This window comes from Strongylocentrotus purpuratus, unplaced genomic scaffold, assembly GCF_000002235.5.
Source record: "Strongylocentrotus purpuratus isolate Spur 01 unplaced genomic scaffold, Spur_5.0 spur5_scaffold_12, whole genome shotgun sequence".
Classification (NCBI taxonomy): domain Eukaryota; kingdom Metazoa; phylum Echinodermata; class Echinoidea; order Camarodonta; family Strongylocentrotidae; genus Strongylocentrotus; species Strongylocentrotus purpuratus.
In genome coordinates this window covers 8,101,360-8,120,782 of record NW_022145597.1, presented here as the reverse complement: position 1 = coordinate 8,120,782, position 19,423 = coordinate 8,101,360, and the positions used below count along the sequence as shown (strand labels likewise).

The window sequence follows — 19,423 nt, the reverse complement described above, 5'->3', positions numbered from 1 at the left end:
ACGATGATTGAACGCGGTCACCACCACGAGCTTATGTCCGTGGACGGTGTCTACGTGAACAAAGTTACTGGATGATCCCTTTAAAGCATGATTGCCTTCTGCTTCCTTTTAGGTAAACTGATGTCTTCGGAGGATAAGAGCACAAAATCTGTTGGCTGGGGCACCTACGGCACCTACATCAAATCGATGGGCGGCTATCACATGGGATTCCTCGTACTCTTCTGTTTTATCCTCATGTTTGGCTCCATTACACTCAACAACATGTACCTCACTTACTGGCTTAACCAAGGAAACGGGGTAAGTGCAGGGAGATGTTTCACAATACTTGTCATCAGTGACAAATGACAGTTTTTGTCATAAGCTACTGAAATCCTTGCTTCTGATTGGTTATCGGCAGATTTGTCACTGATTTATGTCGTTTGTCATTGAAAAAAATGCTTTGTGAAATGGGCCCCAGGAAGTGGTAGGGATAGGGATGGGGATGAGGGGGTCGTAGGCCTCGGGAGGGGCGTGGTAATATATCTGTTATGGGGAATGTTAGATGGGGAGGGCTGGTAGACGGTGTGTACCCCTTTCACTGCCTCACTCAAGGGAATGGGGGTAAGTTGTTGAGGTGGTAGGGGTGTGGAAAGGGGTTTTTCAGAGGGGGGGGGGGGGGGCAGGTGCATTGATTGTTAGGCTAGTGCATGGTATGGGTATGTGAGATAGCACTAGTATATTCTATCACACTCAACAATATGTATGTGGAACGAGGGTTAAGGGGAGGGTATATAGAGGCAATGGTAGATTAGTCGGATAGTGTAATATTGCTACTAGCTGGTTAAGGTAAATGGTAAATAGTTCTTGAGGAGTTGGGTTAAGGGGGGGGGGTAGGGGCATTGGTACATGCACGGCTAATGATGGAAGTGAGTGAGGGTACAGAGGAGAGTATATAGGGGCAAAGTACATGAGTAGGGGCTAGGGTAGAGTAGTACTATGGATAATGGAAGTGGTAATTTAGGATAGGTAGGGGGCAAGGGTAGACCATAGCACATTGAGACAGATAGTTGCGGCATGTGTACACAAGTTCGGTCAATGGAGCTCTGAAAATTTCCTTCCCATGCATGAACAATATCTATGGGAGGGGGAGGGGGGAAATATTTCAGATTCCACAAAACGACCAACCAATTAGCTTATATACTCTAAGACAAAGTTAAAGCCCCTTCTGGTTCTGCATGAACAGACAATCTTAGTGCAGGTTTCATTTTGAGCATTCTAATGCTAATGTATGCATTCTAATGATAGTGTGTGCATTCTAATGCTAGTGTGTGCATTCTAATGCTAGTGTATGCATTCTAATGCTAGTGAATGCATTCTAATGCTCGTGAATGCATTCTAATGCTAGTGTATGCATTCTAATGCTAATGTATACATTCTAATGCTAGTGTATGCATTCTAATGCTAATGTATGCATTCTAATGCTAATTTATGTATTCTTTTCTTGACCCCCACAGACTGACCCTGACGGTGACATTGGTTTGAATCCTGACGCTCAGAAATATCAGTTGATCTACGGCCTCTCTCTCATTGTTATCATGATGTTCGGAGCATTCAAGAGTCTTGTCTTTATGAAGGTAGGCGATATTTCATTTTTTATTTCACACTTAACAAGATTTACTTTCATAATGAGAATGGCATTGTAATCTAAGAACTTGCTGGAATCATATCATGCTATATATTTCTATGGTTGTGAATATTCATTGCAAGAATATATTGAATAGCTTCAATATTGGTCCCTGTCAGTATTGCCTGTTATGAAAAGTGTCAGTTGAATTATTTAAGAAGCATCTGAAAACACACCTACCGGTATTTACATTGTATTTAATTGCATTACATTTTCAATCATTTTTGTTGTTGAGTTTTAACTCATTGACTTATTTATTTTGTGAAGCGCTTTGATCAGATCTAAATTGGATATAGCGCTATAAAAGAAACAATTTATTATTATTATTATATTGATGTCAGTCATGATGTGTTAAGTGTTTGAAGTTATAGAACTCTTAATCTGTAATTTACAAACAAGGCACAAGGAGATATTGACTAATAATTTTGTATCTTCATATAACCCCCAGTCAAATCACAAAATGGGATTAACAATATACTCTGTTTGGTACTTTTTTAATTCTCAACTATACATATTTTATTTTTAAAAAATTGTGGTCAAGATGGCACTGTGTTATTCCATGTACAAGATTCTTGAGTATCCAAAGCAGATTCTTATGCTCAAGATATCCAGTGTATGTGCTCCAAATTTACTTGACTTGATGAGCTCAGACTCTAACCTTTGGTTATTATTGACTCAGTAACATTCCTCAGATTCTGAAATCATAATTATAAACCTTTAGGCCAGTCAGGAATCCCATGACTTTAACAAGATGATCGCCTGCCGGTATCTGGTTATCAAGATATTTATGATTTGAAATCTAAATTAAAAAAAACGTTTTTCCAACGGTTTTTATTACACTACAGTCTATTGGGGAAAATGAGTATGGTAAAACCGGTCATTCAAATATTTTTACTTTTTTGAGGCACTTCATGATCATCTTGAAGCACAATTTTTAGGGCTTCAATATTACACCATATCACAGACACTGATAACACGTAGGGCTATGTATCACAGATTTAACATTGTTAAACGATGCCTTTAAGAGAAATAAAAAGCAGCAATCATTTCTGTGAGATAATTATATTATCTATGAATCCACCTGTCCTTTTGCTTCTTGCCAGGTAACGCTGAAAGCTGCCTCTCACATGCACGACACTGTCTTCATCAACGTCTTCCGCTCACCGATGAGTTTCTTCGATACCACGCCCACTGGTCGTATTCTCAACAGATTCTCCAAAGATTTGGACGAAGGTGAATATCTTTCTTTGTCATGGCATGTATCTACTTGATGGAACCGTCTTTTTAAGAAAAACAATCTAATTCAAAAACTCAAGAGCATTTTGAAGAATGGAACGCTATGTAAACTAGCTTTTAGGAATGAAAAGATGATTTGGAAATGCAAACATTTCAACAATGCATACAATATGGATCTTAAAAATTGAATTATATATAGCTAGAAAACAATTGAATATGTGTTATCTGTGTTGTCAAGGAATCTCAGGAAATCTATACTTAGTACATCCTAGCAGAAATAATAACAACCTACTAGGCATGCGCTTATGCTGCTCACTCACTTTTTAAAGGCCAGTTTCCGGTGGCAGTGGTGGGATTGAACATTTCAGCTCATTATTCACAGATCACTGTCCTCCAGTCAAGCATTGTCTATACTCAACACCATGACAACCAAAGAGAATGCTTATTAGAATGGAAGTTGTTATATCAGCATTAATACTAATCCAATTAACTATTCCTTTCTTGCAGTTGATGTGCTGTTGCCTTTCAACCTTGAACTCTTCCTCCAAAACATCTTCCTCGTCTCCTTCGCCCTCATCGTGATCTGCATCATCTTCCCCATCTTCATCGCAATCATCATCCCGACCTTCATCATCTTCATCATCATCCTGCGCTACTACCGCAAGGGCATCCGCGATCTCAAGCGGATCGAGAACATCACCCGCTCGCCGTGGTTCTCGCACATCTCCGCCACCGTCCAAGGCCTCTCCACGATCCATGCCTACAACAAGACGGACGACTTCATCGTCAGGTTCCGCATGCTGCTCGACGGGAACGCCCTGCCGTACATGTTCTTCAGGATGTCTGCTCGGTGGGCTGGCGTGAGGCTGGAGACTCTTGTCATCCTTCTCGCTTTCGTTGCTCATCTCCTTGTGGTCTTGTACCACGGTGAGATCGATTCTGCAACGGCAGGTCTTGCTGTGTCATACACCGTTCAGGTAATTGATTGATAAATAATTGTTGATACGGTGTATTTTTCAATGAGTAGGCCTATACAGGGGGGTGTTTCACAAAGATCCTAAGTTGAACTTATCTCTAAGTTGGACTTAACAATTATGGAAAGCCGTTACCATCTGTGAAAAAATATGTTGTAAAACTTATTTCACAAGGCATAAAATGTTGATTCAAATCATTCATATTTTCTATTATCAAGGAAATTTCATGTTCTTGATGTGAAATTATGAAAAGTCTAAATACTTGAATTTTCGCTTTTGAATATATTTTATTTTAAGGCTACAAATGGCTCTCCATAATTTTTATATCCAACCTAGAGTTAAGTTTGACTTAGGATCTTTGTGAAATACCCCCCAGATCAGAGGTTTGCACACTATGAAATGTTATTCCAATGGAAATATCATTGATATTTCATACTTATAAGAAGATGAATGCCATCATATTTGATTACGCATCTATACTTCACATTGATGAAATTGCAATATATATATATCCATAGGATGGAGATGTTTCTGTACCACGTTTTGGAAAAAATTGCAAGTATAGCTTTAAAAAGGAATAAAATAAGTTGAATTTGTTCCTTAATGCGATAGGTGGGAACATAACATAATCATGAACTCTTTGACTCACTAAGGCGCACTACATGTACTTGATAAAAAGCAAATTCTTGATTCAATTCAAACATTTTTTAACTGTATTCATTTTGTTCCGTTCACAGTTGACGGGTATGTTCCAGATGTTGGTTCTCATGGCCTCAGAAACAGAAGCTCGCTTCACATCAGTAGAAAGAATCCAGAGCTACATGAAGGTAAGAGGGAATTTTTAAATCTTTTTTCAATTCCACTCATATTAATATATTAAAGATATTTTCTAATTCTAGATACATGTATACCAGTTCACTTCCGTAATTACATATATGATTTATCTTTAGAATTCCATAAAAGTACTTTCTGATGTGAAAGTACTAGTACAAACTAGTTTGTGCTCCCCGCCCCCCTATAAAAGTAAATTGTTATACCAAATAACTACACATCAGAAAATGAAAATATATTTTGCAATGCTTTCTATTTAATATAAAGGAAGCGAATTCAAACTTTTAAACACTGCCAACCATTCCTATTTTTTGGTCTTCAAGCTATTCTATAACCTAGATTCCTCTCTTTTTCTGAAATATTCCGTGTGAAAATACAAAATAGACTATATTCCTAATTTTCCCCTTTAGATATTCCTAATTTCTACTGTGACAGGTTGCCAGGTAAAAGTTCATGTCACCACCTTTATTCAACCTTCCTTAAAGCCTATCTGCACTAGTTTGACCTGGAGGGATTAGACCTTCCTGCCTGTTCACTGACAGGTGGTTATCTCATCATATCAGCTCTCGATTAACATAAGAAAAAGAGGACCATGGGGGACCAATGGGTATGGGTACCGCATTGTTTACTATATAGAGGGCGCAGGTAGCTACAAGTAGTGTATAGTCCTGCTTTAATCTTGTACATTATCTCCATGCAGAATCTTGTTGCAGAGGCACCCAGGGTAATCAAGAACAAACGCCCGGCCAAGCAATGGCCAGATCAGGGTCAGATAGAGTTCAGAGACTTCAAGATGCGCTACAGGGATGGGCTCCCTCTTGTGTTGAAGGGCGTCAAGCTCGTCGTCAAACCCAATGAGAAGGTTGGCATCGTGGGCAGGACAGGATCAGGTATGATATGGGATCATAAATTCTTGATTAAGCAGGGTATTAATTCAGTTTATTGTATACAATGTTGATTCCATCTTGGCTCACAGCAAATGATTTTTTTTTTGAGGTGTCTGAGAGGGCTAGAGTTCTAATACCCTAGCTCAGATGGTATAGAATTATATTGAACAGTTGCTCCACCCTTCTGGCACTCCCGCCCTTTTATTCTTTGCGACACCAACAAACTAGAAAGCTTTAAGTCAGGCCTCAAACCCATCTTTTCAAGCAAATGTGTACTCCGTGACTATATTGGAGGAGCAGGCACCTTTGAATGTTTGAAAAAGATAAATGGCGCCATGCATACAAGTGCTATGGATCATCATCATCGACAGTTTCTGTAGAATTGGTTATTACCTGCATATATTTCATACATACAATGTAGTAAGGAGCTGTGTCCCTATATTTTATTATAAATGTTATTTTGATTAGGCTCTTGAGGCATGCATTTATGTTGTTTTTTTTTCAATAGTTGGGATTAATTTCATACATTCATAATTATGTCCCTTTGGCTTGCAGGTAAATCGACCCTTGGAGTTGCCTTGTTCCGATTGGTAGAGGGCGCCAGTGGGCAGATCATCATTGACGGAATCGACGTAAAGCAGATCGGTCTTCATGATCTTCGTTCTAAGCTCTCCATCATCCCTCAAGATCCTGTTCTCTTCATCGGAACTGTCAGGTAGGCTATCAGACCGATTTTTTACCATCACATAAAAAGTGCAACAATAACCCAAGTCGCATTTGGGCTTCGTGCGGGCCCTGTTCCATGGCAATGCACTGGGTTCATGATTCTGATTATTTATGAAGTGGTGAAGAGATATGTATTCAGAGAATTGATAAAGGTTTTATAGGATCCTATACATTTCAGTTGTTCAGGCAACTTGCTCCACAAAACAGCAGCTGCATATGAAAAGGACCTTTCCCCGTATGATTTTGTCATTGTTTGTGGAACACAAAGCAGGGACTTGGAACTGGAACGTAGTATTCTATCTAGTTTATATGGAGTTAGCAATTCGGTAAGGTGAAAATGAGCGAGTTGATGTAAACATTGGTAGGTTAATAGAAGTATTTTGGATTGGATACATTGGATACAAGACTTGATGGGTAACCAATGAAGATCTCTTAAGACTGGGAGTTATTGATTCATTTTTCTTTGTGTGTGTAACAAGTCGCGCTGCAGAATTTTGAAGGAGTTGTAGTCTTTAAATTTGGGAAGAAGGAAGACCTGATACATGCCTCTCTTCAGATCAGAAGATTAATAACTTTCATTTGCTCTTCTTCTTCTGCAGGTATAATTTGGATCCTTTCAATGAACACGGTGACAAGGAGCTCTGGGAGGCCCTGGAGAGATCCTACATGAAGGACAGGGTAAGAATTAAACCATCAAGATTCTTGTCTCTTCGCCCAAATGGTTCTAATTTGGTCATAAATAGCACAATATATGCCATCATATATTCATACACTACCTCCATATGTTACCAAATATGTACCACAAATGTGTTGAGAGCCATAGTAGAGAACCAGACCGGAAACATGATGGCTGATGATACTTTACTATCTGACAAGTGGTATTTTTATAACATGTCTATAAAATAGTGGCAGCAGTGGGATCGAAAATTCAATTCCAGTTACAATTACATTCACAATTTAAGCAACACAATCATAACAATATTATAATTTGTAAGAAAAATTACAATAACAACATGGCAATAAAATAGTGGCAGCGGTGGGATTGAAAATGTTGATTTTTATTATTATTGCAATACTCAGAATCCAATCTGTATACATTATTTTATGATGTGTCGGATACGCCTAGGGCAAGCTACAGGTTGTCAAAAACAAACTTTGTTGAAAAATTATGCTTTAAATTTGAATATGTTAGTTCTTTTATTCGTGTCTCCTTAGATCAAGATAAATGTTAAGTTCCTCAATTAAATTTAATTAAAGTAAGTTCTTTCATCGCCCGATGGCTGCAAGGGCCAGTTGTGTTAGTAAACCATTTATATTAGTAAACCATTTATTTAGTAAGCCATTTATGTTTTAGTAAAAAAAGTCTATTACGATGAATTGTCTGTACAGTAAATGTTAAATTGACAAGTAAATCTACAATTATATCTACAGCACTTCAATAAGCAGTAATTTTATGTCTGTTTTCTTCATTATAGATCAGTGCGCTCGAGAGTCAGTTAGAAGCTCCGGTTACAGAAGGTGGCGATAACTTCTCAGTAGGAGAGAGGCAGCTCATGTGTATGGCGAGGGCTTTGCTGAGAGGCAGCAAGGTAAGCATTAGATCTAGAAGGACGTTAGCTTTCTGAAGATGGTTTAAGCACTTGACTTGAAATGCAAAGGTCGTGGTTCGATCCCCGACACTGCCCGAATGCCCTTTGGCAAGGCATTAATCTTCATTTACCACACTTGACCCAGGTGTGGCAAATGGGTACCTGACAGGAAACAATTCCTTGAAATGCTAGAGCCCTGTAATAGCAGCTAGGCTAAAGCCAGGGTAATAATTAGTGCACCTCGGAATAGAATTTCTTGATAGACGGCGCTATAGAAATGCCTATTATTATTATTATCATCATCTTTTTCACGTCTCATCTCAAAATCTGAGTGAAGAGAATGGGTCGTTAATGACTGTTATGAATATATGTGTCTGTAAACTTAAGTTTCTTTGATGGGCAGTTTTTTCTTTAAAAACAACTAAATCCCTACTTGTTGACAAATGATGTGTATAGGGTTGGAAGAGAGTTCTTTCAAAGATGCCAAATTAGTGATGAGTGAAAGAAATGACTCAATTGTATTTTATTCATATACTCTCATATTATCAAGATATTAAAAATCCCTAATAAGTAATTAAATTAGCAGTCAAGGTTTAAAGGTAAAGAATATAATCTCTTCAATACGAAATTGTAGGAATCATCATTGATTGAAGTATAAGGAAGGACACTTGTTTTATTTCATACAAGTTATTCCATAAAACAGTTGCTGCATATGAAAGTTACCCCATACTTTCACTTACTTTCCCCGAATGATTTTAACACAGTTTGTAGGACACAAAATATAGACTTTTTACTGGAACAAAGCGTTCTATGAAAATGACCTTTCCCTGTAAGATTTTGTGATGGTTTGTAAGTTAATAGGACACAAAATAAAGACTTTTTACTAGAACACGGTGTTCTTTCTGTTTCTGGTTTAGACTGTATCAACAATTCCATGCGATATGATGGAGCAAACTGAATGAAACATTGATAAGTTAATATAAAGTACTGTAAACTGGGTACAGGAAAGTAAAGTGACATAAAATGGGGTCATAACTGAAGCTACATATTCTGTTTTGTCCTATTTTTAAGTCTGACATTGTCTTCATATTTTTTTTTTTATCTCTCTTCAGATCTTGATGTTGGATGAGGCTACAGCAGCCATTGATACAGAGACAGACTCCTTGATCCAGCAGACAATTAGAGAAGAATTCAAAGACTGTACCATGCTCACGGTTGCACACAGACTTAACACCATCCTTGATTCAGATAAAGTACTGGTTATGGACGATGGAATGGTAAGAAAGAGTCACCAGTCTCTTGGGGGGAGGGGAAGGAGTGATCGTAAAGTTGGAGGAAATTGTCCTCTTTTTATTGGTTTTTTAATAGTTTCTTGTAAGACTCTGTGATAATGCATTTTTAACTTGATAATACTCTATTTCTAAACAGCTTATATATACATATATGCTCTATATATGTTGAAACTAGCCAAGTTGAATTGGACTTGAATCCCAGAGAATGTTTGATTAAACGTATGCTAGCTAAGGGTGGATAAACAAATATAATATTACTGTAGGGAAACATATATTGTATTAAACTCGCTAACAAATATTTTTCTTTCTTATACTTTTTTTTCTCATCTGCAGGTTGCGGAGTTTGATAAGCCAAGCACTCTCCTCGCCAATCCCAACTCTCTATTCAGTGGTATGGTGGCAGCAGCTGAATCAGCCCAGAATCGTTAAACACTACCCTTTGACCTCCCTCAACAAGGTCATCCTGTGTCACATACTTTATATGACCTCAACAAGGTCATCTTTTCATATGTACTTTAATATGGACTGGTATTCATTACTAGTGATGTATGTTGAAGATCACTGCATGCAGCTCTTCATATGAAGTTATTTTTGTAATATAAGATCGTCCAAAGTTTCTTCTGAATTTTTCAAACTAGCCAAGTTGATTTGGACTTGAATCCCATAGAATGTGTAAGTATGCTATGCTAAGGTTGGATAAACAAAAGCTGTATGGATTGATAATGCAAGATGTTAATTTTGCTATTTTAATTTTTGTTTACAATTGATTTTACCAGTAGCTGCTATGTAAAATGAATAAAATAATGGTATAGTTTCAACATGTATGAAATTCTTGTTAAATATCTGCAGCGATTGATGGTAAACTTCATTTGAAAATAAATGGGGCCAAACATACAGACAGTATAACGATGAGAAAGCTCAAATAAACATGTTTTTCTTGTTTTCTTGTTTGCTTTTAGAAGACCACCACTATTGGTGAAAAAAATGTGCTATCCTGTATAAAAGTCAGAAATAAATAAATGCCAACTAGTAATCAGGTATGTACTCTGGTACATTCTTCAACACTTGATGTGATCTGTTATATATAGCTTCTAAGGAGCTGCTGTTTGGTCGATTACTGCAACAAGTAACAAAGTTAGGACCATTTTATATTATCAAGGATGTATTTCTGCTTCAATTTGATCATTGACACAAGTTTTGCCTTTGAACACATAAACGAGGTGCAAATTCCGAAATACACAGAGCTGAATTGTAGCTCATGTTTTTAATGAATGCCAATATAAGACACTCTAGAAAATAGTCTCATTTGGTTTTTGGTATATTCCCAATGACAAGTTTTCGTTTCAGTTGTATTTTCTTTTTCTTTTAATGGATTCCTTTTTGTCTACAAAAAATGCAGTGTTTTCTTTGTAATTGTTCAGCAATCAGAGAAGTTCTGATGTGTATTAACCATGATAAATCTATGGGAACCACCCATAGAATATGAGGTAAACTTTCAAATGCCTACAAATGCAGAATTAGGGATAAAAAATGATAATATAAAGTATTATCAAGCAGTATATATGCTTTGAAGAATTGTGTTTGCGCTCTAATTCTTTTAAATATCAACAGATGTTCTGTATATTTTTGCATACTACAAGAGAGAATAGAAGTATATTTTGAAACATGTGATGTGTGATGGCAGTGTTGCCTTAATATTTCTATATTTGTATCTTTTGAAATCAGTGGGATTCACAGATAAACTGCCAATTTTGCTGTTACTATCATTACAGACTGGGCTTTTGTCTTCTGCCCAAAATGAGATATTTGCATCATCTCAGCGTGAGATTTATTCAAATTACGATGCTCTCATTTTCTTCTCCTTCCTATCTTAGTTATTCTTTGAGCGGTATTCAAGTACTTCATTATTCCTTGAACGAAAAATGATAGTATTTATACATTCTTAAATTAGTAAAAGCTTTTGTATGATACAATTAACTTCCAGGGAATTGATAAATTAATTAAGAATAATGAAATGCCAAAGTTATATTTGAACTCTCAAGAAAGTACGCAATATTTATATTGTTCTTATTTCAATGACTATGTATACTTCAACGAGAAGCTAATGATGTACTGTACGATTGTGTGTTCAATTGTTTGTATATATTGTAACAGAGAAAGAGAAGTTATGGAATTGGTATATTCTTTTTATTTGATTGTATAAGAAGATATGAATGTAAAGTTGAATGGTGCTGTCTCCAGATATACGTGTATGAGATAATAAATTATGAGAACAAGAATCATATTGTGTATATGCATGATTTTATGACTTCTATGCCTTTTGCAGTATGTGGTTTTAAAGGGGAAGTCCATCCAACCATTAAGTTGGGTATTTTTATCAAGCAGAAAAATGAGAGAAACAAATTAATGAAAGTTCGACCAATATCCAATTAAAAATAGGAAAGTTATGAACACTTGTGAATCTCTCCAATATGCTCTGTACAGACAAATTTCATAAACTTTCGTTTTCTTAGTTATTGATGATGGAATAGATTTGTTTCATACAAGGGAGAATACTAATTTTGAAGCTTTCAAATACAGGGTAAATGGGAAGGGAGCTTACAAAATTCGTCAAAGAGTAACTGTGTTTGACTGATCGCACATTCAAAAATTCATAACTTTCTTATTTTAATTGTTTTTTTCTCAAACTTTTACAGACCCGTTTCTCTCATTTTCGGCTTCTATTAAAACCAACTTAATATCAGGGTGGACTTCCCCTTTTAAAAAATTGTATGGTTTTGGTGAGTTTCGTTCAGGCAACAGTAGACCAGTTCATAGATAATATATTGTACAAATGACCCCCCAAATATCCACTGATCTTTTAAACATGGAGAAGTCCCACTTTGTGCAGTTTAGAATAATCACTCTCAAAGTGATGGAGGGGCTTCATGAATACCTTTTGTTTGCCCTCTTGAAAAGAACACTGTCTATCATAGAATGTACTTTAAAAAGAAATTTGTAGAATTATAATTACCCGTTATACATGGTAAAAAGATGGGAGAATTGTAAAACAAAACATCACAGAGACACTGCCAGCTTGAAAGCCCCATATCAAGTTTGATAAATTCATATTTTCTTATTTTTGTTCACACTCTCATACTCGTTTCTCTATTTTTTTGCTCTCCATACACTCAACTTATGTCATATCTCAGTCAGACTGCCAAATAAACTCCAAATTGACTGATTTTGGCCATTCAGAATCGTGTAAATTTTTTATTTTCATCTAGGCCCGTCTTATATTGAAGAATTGATATCAATCGCAACTTATTTGCAAATGATATCAATCGCAACTATTTACATGAGAGATAGGAGACTGCAACTTGAGATTGATTGGAGGACTTACGTAACTCTTTGTAAGACAGGGCCCTGGTGTCTGTCTGGTGTCTGTCTGGTGTCTCTCTGGTGTCTCTTTGGTGTCTTCCTCAGCAGTCCGACTGATCTGCCCGTTCATATCAAATTCACAAAACACCACGATACCACAATATATACAACAACTTGCGACTCGGATTTAACTTGGTCATATTTTTCTTTTTTTATTGAACCCATTTAAGTGCATTTTGTTTCTCATATCGTAGTCTACACAGCATCTTGACAACTTACAGAAAATCAATAAGAAAAAGGTTGAAGAAATGAAAAAAACTAGCAAAAAAACAGAAAAAAACTTAAATCTTTCACATAATATCCACCGACAGAGTTCCGACAAACTCATTAGTAAGCTCGTCATTCACCAAGTCACTCTTATCACGCATTAATTACAGAAGAGAGAGAAAAAAAAGTTATATTTCTTTTACATCATTGCATCAAAAACATACACCTCACAATAGATAGTGACAGGAAAAGTTTACATCAGTTATTTTCAAAAATTATTTTTTCAGTGTAATACATCAATGTATTTATCGTATCATTTTCAGTGTACCGGTATACATTAATGTACTTGTGTCATACATCGTATCACTGTTGCCTATCATATGCCTCATCACATAGATCATTAATACCATCATCATATTATTTTCATCATATTTATACAAGTGCGTGAGAATTGAAATGTAAATATGCAAAAAAAAGAAAAAGAAATCAATGTTCTACAGAAATACTGCTAGTATTCTTATATCCTAAATATTATAATTCTCTATGAACATATTAATTATTACGTCTTTCACATACAATACACTTAAGATATTGTTTAGTAATCCCATAGTATCATCAAGTTTAATGATAATAATAGCCTAATAGTCCACTCCAAATTTTATTAAACCGAAACGGAAATTCTTTTTGCCCAATTGATCGTGAGCCCGGCAGCCACTGAGCAGCGCCAGATCGACGTTGCTCTATCCTTTATTGTTGGACGCCAAACAAGGTAGCAACAACTTATATCATTCTTTTATTTCAAATATCCTTGTCCGCTGAAGCTCGATACTTCAAATTGGTAAAGGCTGGTTCGCAACCGAAAATAAGGTCAAACAAAGCATGCATTGATGTGACATTTTCTTAAAGGCTTCATTCGTAACTTTTGATGGACAAAAATAATTTATGGCATCAAATATTTTAATATGTAGTTCTTCATCATATGTTCTCTAGACAACTTGAACACATTGCAAAATGCAAATGACATGCTTAAAACAAAATTATTTTTCAGGACCTTACCCTAACTCTGCCCTGACCTAGCAACACATTTGTGAATCATGAAGGAATTAAAATAACCAAGTAAATGTAGCGTGACTGTGCTAGTTTCCTTTTTGGGGCAACATTAAACCAACAAAATGAGCATGTACGTGTGGGAATACGCTGTACAAAACAATCCGTTGTTCAATGTGTACAAAAATGATGCTTCTAGCGGAGAAAATAACTCATTTCACGTGTTCATGTGTGCCGCAGTTGATGGAAGTGAAAAAGTGAATACAGAAATCATTTTGTGCATTTTTTTATGAACGATGTGCAACTGAAGTGTAAAGATCACAGCGTGACTTTGAAAACTGTATTGAATACAGAATAAAGCATTTTTCATCTTTTTCCATTGACACTTTCAATCTCCATATTATCCTTTTCTTGAAAAAGCACCACATAGATATGCACATGTGGGGCAATACGATCAACCAAATTCGAATTCCTAACAGACGAGGGCCCTGTCTGTCTTACGAAGAGTTGCAGTTGAGCAGGATTGATTGACAATTTTGTTCCATTCAATCGCAAACTTACAAACTCCTATATCTTTATTATAATGGTACAGACTTGCCATTGATATATCAAGGTGCGATCAATTTGAATCATCGCACCTTTTTTTTAAAAGGCAAGACCCAGATACAGCATCTCAACCTTTACTTAGCCTTTTGTTGTTAACAGTTAATTAATCAAATTTTGAAGCAACTACCATTAATCTGCAGTTTTTAGATTTTTGGTGAAAACTTTGTTGAATTTTATGATTGATATTTATTTGTCAAAACCAGAAGGTTTGGAACAACAAAAAAAGGAAATTGCAAGCCATTGGATCAAGACGCATGGAGAACAATCATGCATCATTACATAATACAACGTAAAACGAGAGCCAAGGAACCACATATAGCACTAATGTCACTTATGGACATTATCACAGTGGTTCCCATATACTATGTAAGCACATAAACAAAGATATCGTTTCTTTATGAAGGCTTTACAAAGAATATAACAGTGGTTTCTCTAAACATCAAAAATTGTTCGAACAACGAACGAATAAAAGGCCTTCCAGTGCAAAATATAAGCATGATTTCACTGCTACAATAATCAACCAACTTAATGAAGTTTGAATTCTAAATCAAGCATTTAACAGAAAATCTAAAAGCAGGAACGTCTATGATGGGCCAGTGGAATTTGAACAAAATCGGATGAAAAGTAACAAGATTTGAAGTTTTTAAGATCACCACACAAATTGGCAATGATATGATTTCTGTTGCAAGGACCTATCCATTTAATTCTACTTATCTATGTTTTTATTTATTTATAATTTATACAATATCTACATGTATTGATCTATCTATCAATTCATTTATTTATTCATTCATTCATGTATTGTTTGTTTGATCATCAGCCAATTTTCCAAATATCAACATCATTGCATTAAGATAAATGTATTTAACAAAGGAATACCATAAAAAGCTTCCGATGATGAACATGTATTTTTTCAGCACATGTTTGAAACCGCATTATTCTTCAAGAAAAATGGAAACAATTTTTTTGTTTAAATCAAATATAAAGAAGAATGCTTTGTAATGAAAAACTGTACCATTGCCAATTTGAAGTACTTAGTGATCTTAAAAACTAGCTTGCTTATTTTCTTAATCAATTTTTTTTTCAAACATCCGCTGACTAGTTCCTATGATTTTTCTGGTTTAATTAAAATCAACATAATACCAGGCTAGACTTCCCCTATAAGTGATTAAATATGCCTAGAAAATATCATTCTACCCGAACCTTCAAATGTGGAAATGCATTATAGCAAAAGTAAGGCAAATATACCTATTGAAGGTCCATTTAGGGGGAAACCTTGAGCAACTATCGTAGGTTTGATACATGGAAAAGAATAAATATATTGTGAATATTGTTGAGTGCAGGATAGTTACATTGTATTTAGATTCTTTGGTGTACAAGTTATAATACATAAATCGCCTGCCCTGAATCATTATCTCTGTTGAATATATTGGTGATATATGATAGCGTTCAAATCGACTCATTGAATCCCGTTTGTTTGTTTTTTAACTGTGCATTCTGTACCTACATCTTGAATAATAAACAAACAAAGAAAATGTGGATATTAATTGCAATTCTTTGCAAATATCAAAATAATTCTGTCCTTTCCCCCGGATTAGATTTTAAAATACATTTATGAATTCCAAAGCAAAAACAACAAAAAAATCACTTTCAATTACATGGCTATCTAATCCACTGGGCATCATAAGTCGTCAATTTCTGTAACGCTATTTGTAGTGAGTGCCAATTACAATATAAAAGTTTGAGTATACAGTATATGTAGTATTGATTTTTTACTCAATACCAATACATAATCAATTTGGCCTGTATATAAGCTAATATGATCCATACATTAGCATGACTGCAGCAATCCAGATAATGACAATGCTCATATTATTAAACTAGTAAGTGAGAACATGCCCCCGTCTTGCAAGGGGATGAATGGAAACGCACCCAAATTTTAGAGGACTAAACGGAGGAATACACATGAGAGCATGCTCAAATATTGTATAGAATTAATGGGAACACATTCTCACCGAGAAAGCGCTCCTATCTAGACCATTGGGAACATGCTCCCATTCAAAGACAAGCACACACATCCAACTCGCTCCGGATCTCGATGTGAACGTGTAGGATCACGTATCTATCTTGCATCAACGGTATAGATGACTGCTTGTGCTCCATTGCTTGTGCTGCCTATGTAGGATCCTTATCCATACAGTTTTTTCCCTGGCTTCACATGGCTCCCCCTTGTCCATCCAGGAAACCTCTGTTATGATAAAAGGACCATTGTCCTTCTCCAGTGGCGACAGAGAGCTCAGCAGCTGTCTGGGTGCTAAAATCAGGGAGCTCCTTCCCTTGCCCTCTAGAATAGCAGAAGCCTTTGTTATGATAAATAGAAAGACTGTTGTCCTTCTCGAATGGCTTCAGAAAGCTTATCAGCTGTCTGGGTGCTACAGTCAGGGAGCTCCTTCCCTTCCCCTCTAGGAGCCTTTGTTATGATACATGGAAAGATTGTTGTCCTTCTTGAATGGCTTCAGAGAGCTTAGCAGCCGAGGCCGACTCGGTGCTACAGTCCGGAAGCTCCTTCCCTTCCCTACCCCTCCCCTCTAGGAGTCTTGGTTATGATAAATGGAAGGATCGTTGTCCTTCTCGAATGGCGACAGAGAGCTTAACAGCTGTCTCGGTGCTACAGTCGGGGAGCTCCTTCCCTTCCCCTTCCCCTCTAGGAGCCTTGGTTATGATAAATGGAAAGACTGTTGTCCTTCTCGCGTGGCTATAGAAAGCTTGGACGCCATGACTTCCATGGAGGTATAGTCAGGGAGCTTCAGGTAGTTCACACAAGTCATCACAGAGGGAAGGAATTTGTCCGGGTCCTCGGAGCCTTCGAACATCTTACGTACGATCGTCAGAGGAGGATTCAGGGAACGGAAACCTGGAGCAAGGAAGGTGCAAAAAAGAGAGTGTTAACTTCTTATCAAAATTATTCTTACAGTCTGCTAATATGATAATAATAATAATAATACTCAGTTTTTATATAGAGCAAATTACAATCAAGTCTTTAAGCGCTAATTATGGCAATGTGAATGAAATTTGAACAGGATCAAACAGGGCTAGATATACTTCACACATATTCCAATGTTATATGCTATGAAATGGCACAAAAAAATTGACTCACAAAAAGAGAGTATAGTACAGTATACTACAAGCATATAGTACAGGTCGAAATCCATCATTTTGTCACTGTTTCAGGCTTCAGGCTTCAGGCTTTCCCTTTGGACAGATTTAGGATTAGGGCCCACACGTATGCTGCTATTAGGTTGTAGGTTATATTTAGGGATATCGTTACGGATAAGGTTGGTTGCTCCTTTAAAACGGTGGCAGCGGTGGGATCGAAAATTAAATTCTGGTTCCAATTACAAGTTAGGGTTACGGATAGGGTTGGTTGCACCTGTGACAAATGACCGACGGTCAATCTTTCTAGATGCTTATCAGATTCCTAACTTCAACCCTGGACCCAACACTATACCTAACCCCTTTATAAATTAACCAGTGACAAATAAATATATGCTATCATATATATGCAAACACTACCTCCACTTATTACCAGTATATACCTACAAATGTGTAGAGAAACTTTGTAGAGAACCAGACCCGAAACATGGTTAGGGCACATATTCTGTACTGTCTTGATGTGATGATACTTGACTTTCTGACAATTAGTATTATTTGTAACATATCTATAATAATAATAATAGCTCGTTCTTATATAGCGCTTTTCAGGACCGGAGGCCCTCACAAAGCGCTTTACAGATAAGTATATTATTACCCCGGTCATTGGATTCTATAAAAATGGTGGCAGCAGTGGGATCGAAAATTTGATTCCAGTTACAATTACAATTTAGGGTTTCATTTAAACGTTATATAGAGAGAGTGATGATGTTCGTACCTCCTACAGGGAGTTTGGGGCTTCCAGTGACGAACTGAAGAAACTCCCTCTGTTGACTGTCTGTGTACGACGCCATGAGCTCAAATAACAGCTTCACAGCACGACTGTACAGAAATGAATAACAATAAATTGACAGTATTAAATACAGAATATTGTAAAATAAGGTAGGATTAGTCATAGAAATTATGATAAATTTCAATTGCTTTGGATATGTGGAAAGATCTCGGCAGGTTGTAAAATCATCTGATATTTGCCAATGGTTAATGACAGCTATTTCAAATTGATGTTGTGATACCGTAAGTGTATTAAATTCAATTGTTTTCCAACATTTTTGTGAATCTCAGCCACTCACAAGAGTTGCAAAAGTGTCAATATCCTATGTATCAATATTCTAGTTCTCGACAATTACTGTTAGATTGAAGTCTTTGAAATCTTACAGTTTGTTTCAGTACATGATCATGAAGGATAAAATCTATAATTTTTTACATATTTTTTCTTTTAACAATAGATTGCAAGGACCTGATGTTGCAATCAAAGCTGATCAAAAGCTTGAAGCTCAACCACACCTTTGACAAAGATGCACAGCCAATCATTCAGTCTTATACCTCACAAACAAAGTTTATCAACTATTGGAATTGATTGATTTATTTCCACATTTCTATAGAAAAATAACAAAATACATGATATACATATTGATTATTCAACACATTAATGACATAATAATATATATTTTTAATGATTAATAAGAACAAAAGCAGAATTATTGAATAACATTAGACTACATACATATTAATGTCAAAGTAGCAGATTATAAAAAGTCACAAACTCCATGTTTATATTACTAAATGTATAATTTATATTGGAACTACAAAAATGTAAGAAAGAATCTTACCTATCATGAGTATAGCCGTGATCAGGCCTGCAGCATTCTAGTAACGTCTTGATATCCCAAGGCTCACTACGATTCCCACAGAACAGCTGATCCAACTGAAATGGAACAAACAAAACATACAAAAT

At 36.1% G+C, this 19,423-nt stretch overlaps 2 protein-coding genes across 4 annotated transcripts in view; one reads left to right on the top strand and one right to left on the bottom strand.

Moving 5' to 3' along the window:
• Positions 1 to 11,477, top strand: part of LOC578391 (multidrug resistance-associated protein 5) — a 31,395-nt gene extending 19,918 nt beyond the window's left edge. For all 3 annotated transcript variants that reach the window (XM_030981750.1, XM_030981749.1, XM_030981748.1), the window contains 11 exons: positions 113 to 297; positions 1,494 to 1,613; positions 2,767 to 2,896; positions 3,407 to 3,876; positions 4,611 to 4,700; positions 5,405 to 5,594; positions 6,147 to 6,306; positions 6,917 to 6,995; positions 7,793 to 7,906; positions 9,019 to 9,183; positions 9,532 to 11,477. In XM_030981750.1, coding sequence (XP_030837610.1) covers positions 113 to 297; positions 1,494 to 1,613; positions 2,767 to 2,896; positions 3,407 to 3,876; positions 4,611 to 4,700; positions 5,405 to 5,594; positions 6,147 to 6,306; positions 6,917 to 6,995; positions 7,793 to 7,906; positions 9,019 to 9,183; positions 9,532 to 9,627 — 1,799 coding nt within the window. In that variant the 3' untranslated portion in view covers positions 9,628 to 11,477. The remainder of the gene's footprint in view (positions 1 to 112; positions 298 to 1,493; positions 1,614 to 2,766; positions 2,897 to 3,406; positions 3,877 to 4,610; positions 4,701 to 5,404; positions 5,595 to 6,146; positions 6,307 to 6,916; positions 6,996 to 7,792; positions 7,907 to 9,018; positions 9,184 to 9,531) is intronic.
• Positions 11,478 to 12,744: 1,267 nt separating this feature from the next.
• Positions 12,745 to 19,423, bottom strand: part of LOC105443981 (E3 ubiquitin-protein ligase TRIP12-like) — a 58,532-nt gene continuing 51,853 nt past the window's right edge. Inside the window, 3 exon segments of the mRNA XM_030981747.1 lie at positions 12,745 to 17,392; positions 18,407 to 18,510; positions 19,299 to 19,393. Coding sequence (XP_030837607.1) covers positions 17,196 to 17,392; positions 18,407 to 18,510; positions 19,299 to 19,393 — 396 coding nt within the window. The 3' untranslated portion in view covers positions 12,745 to 17,195.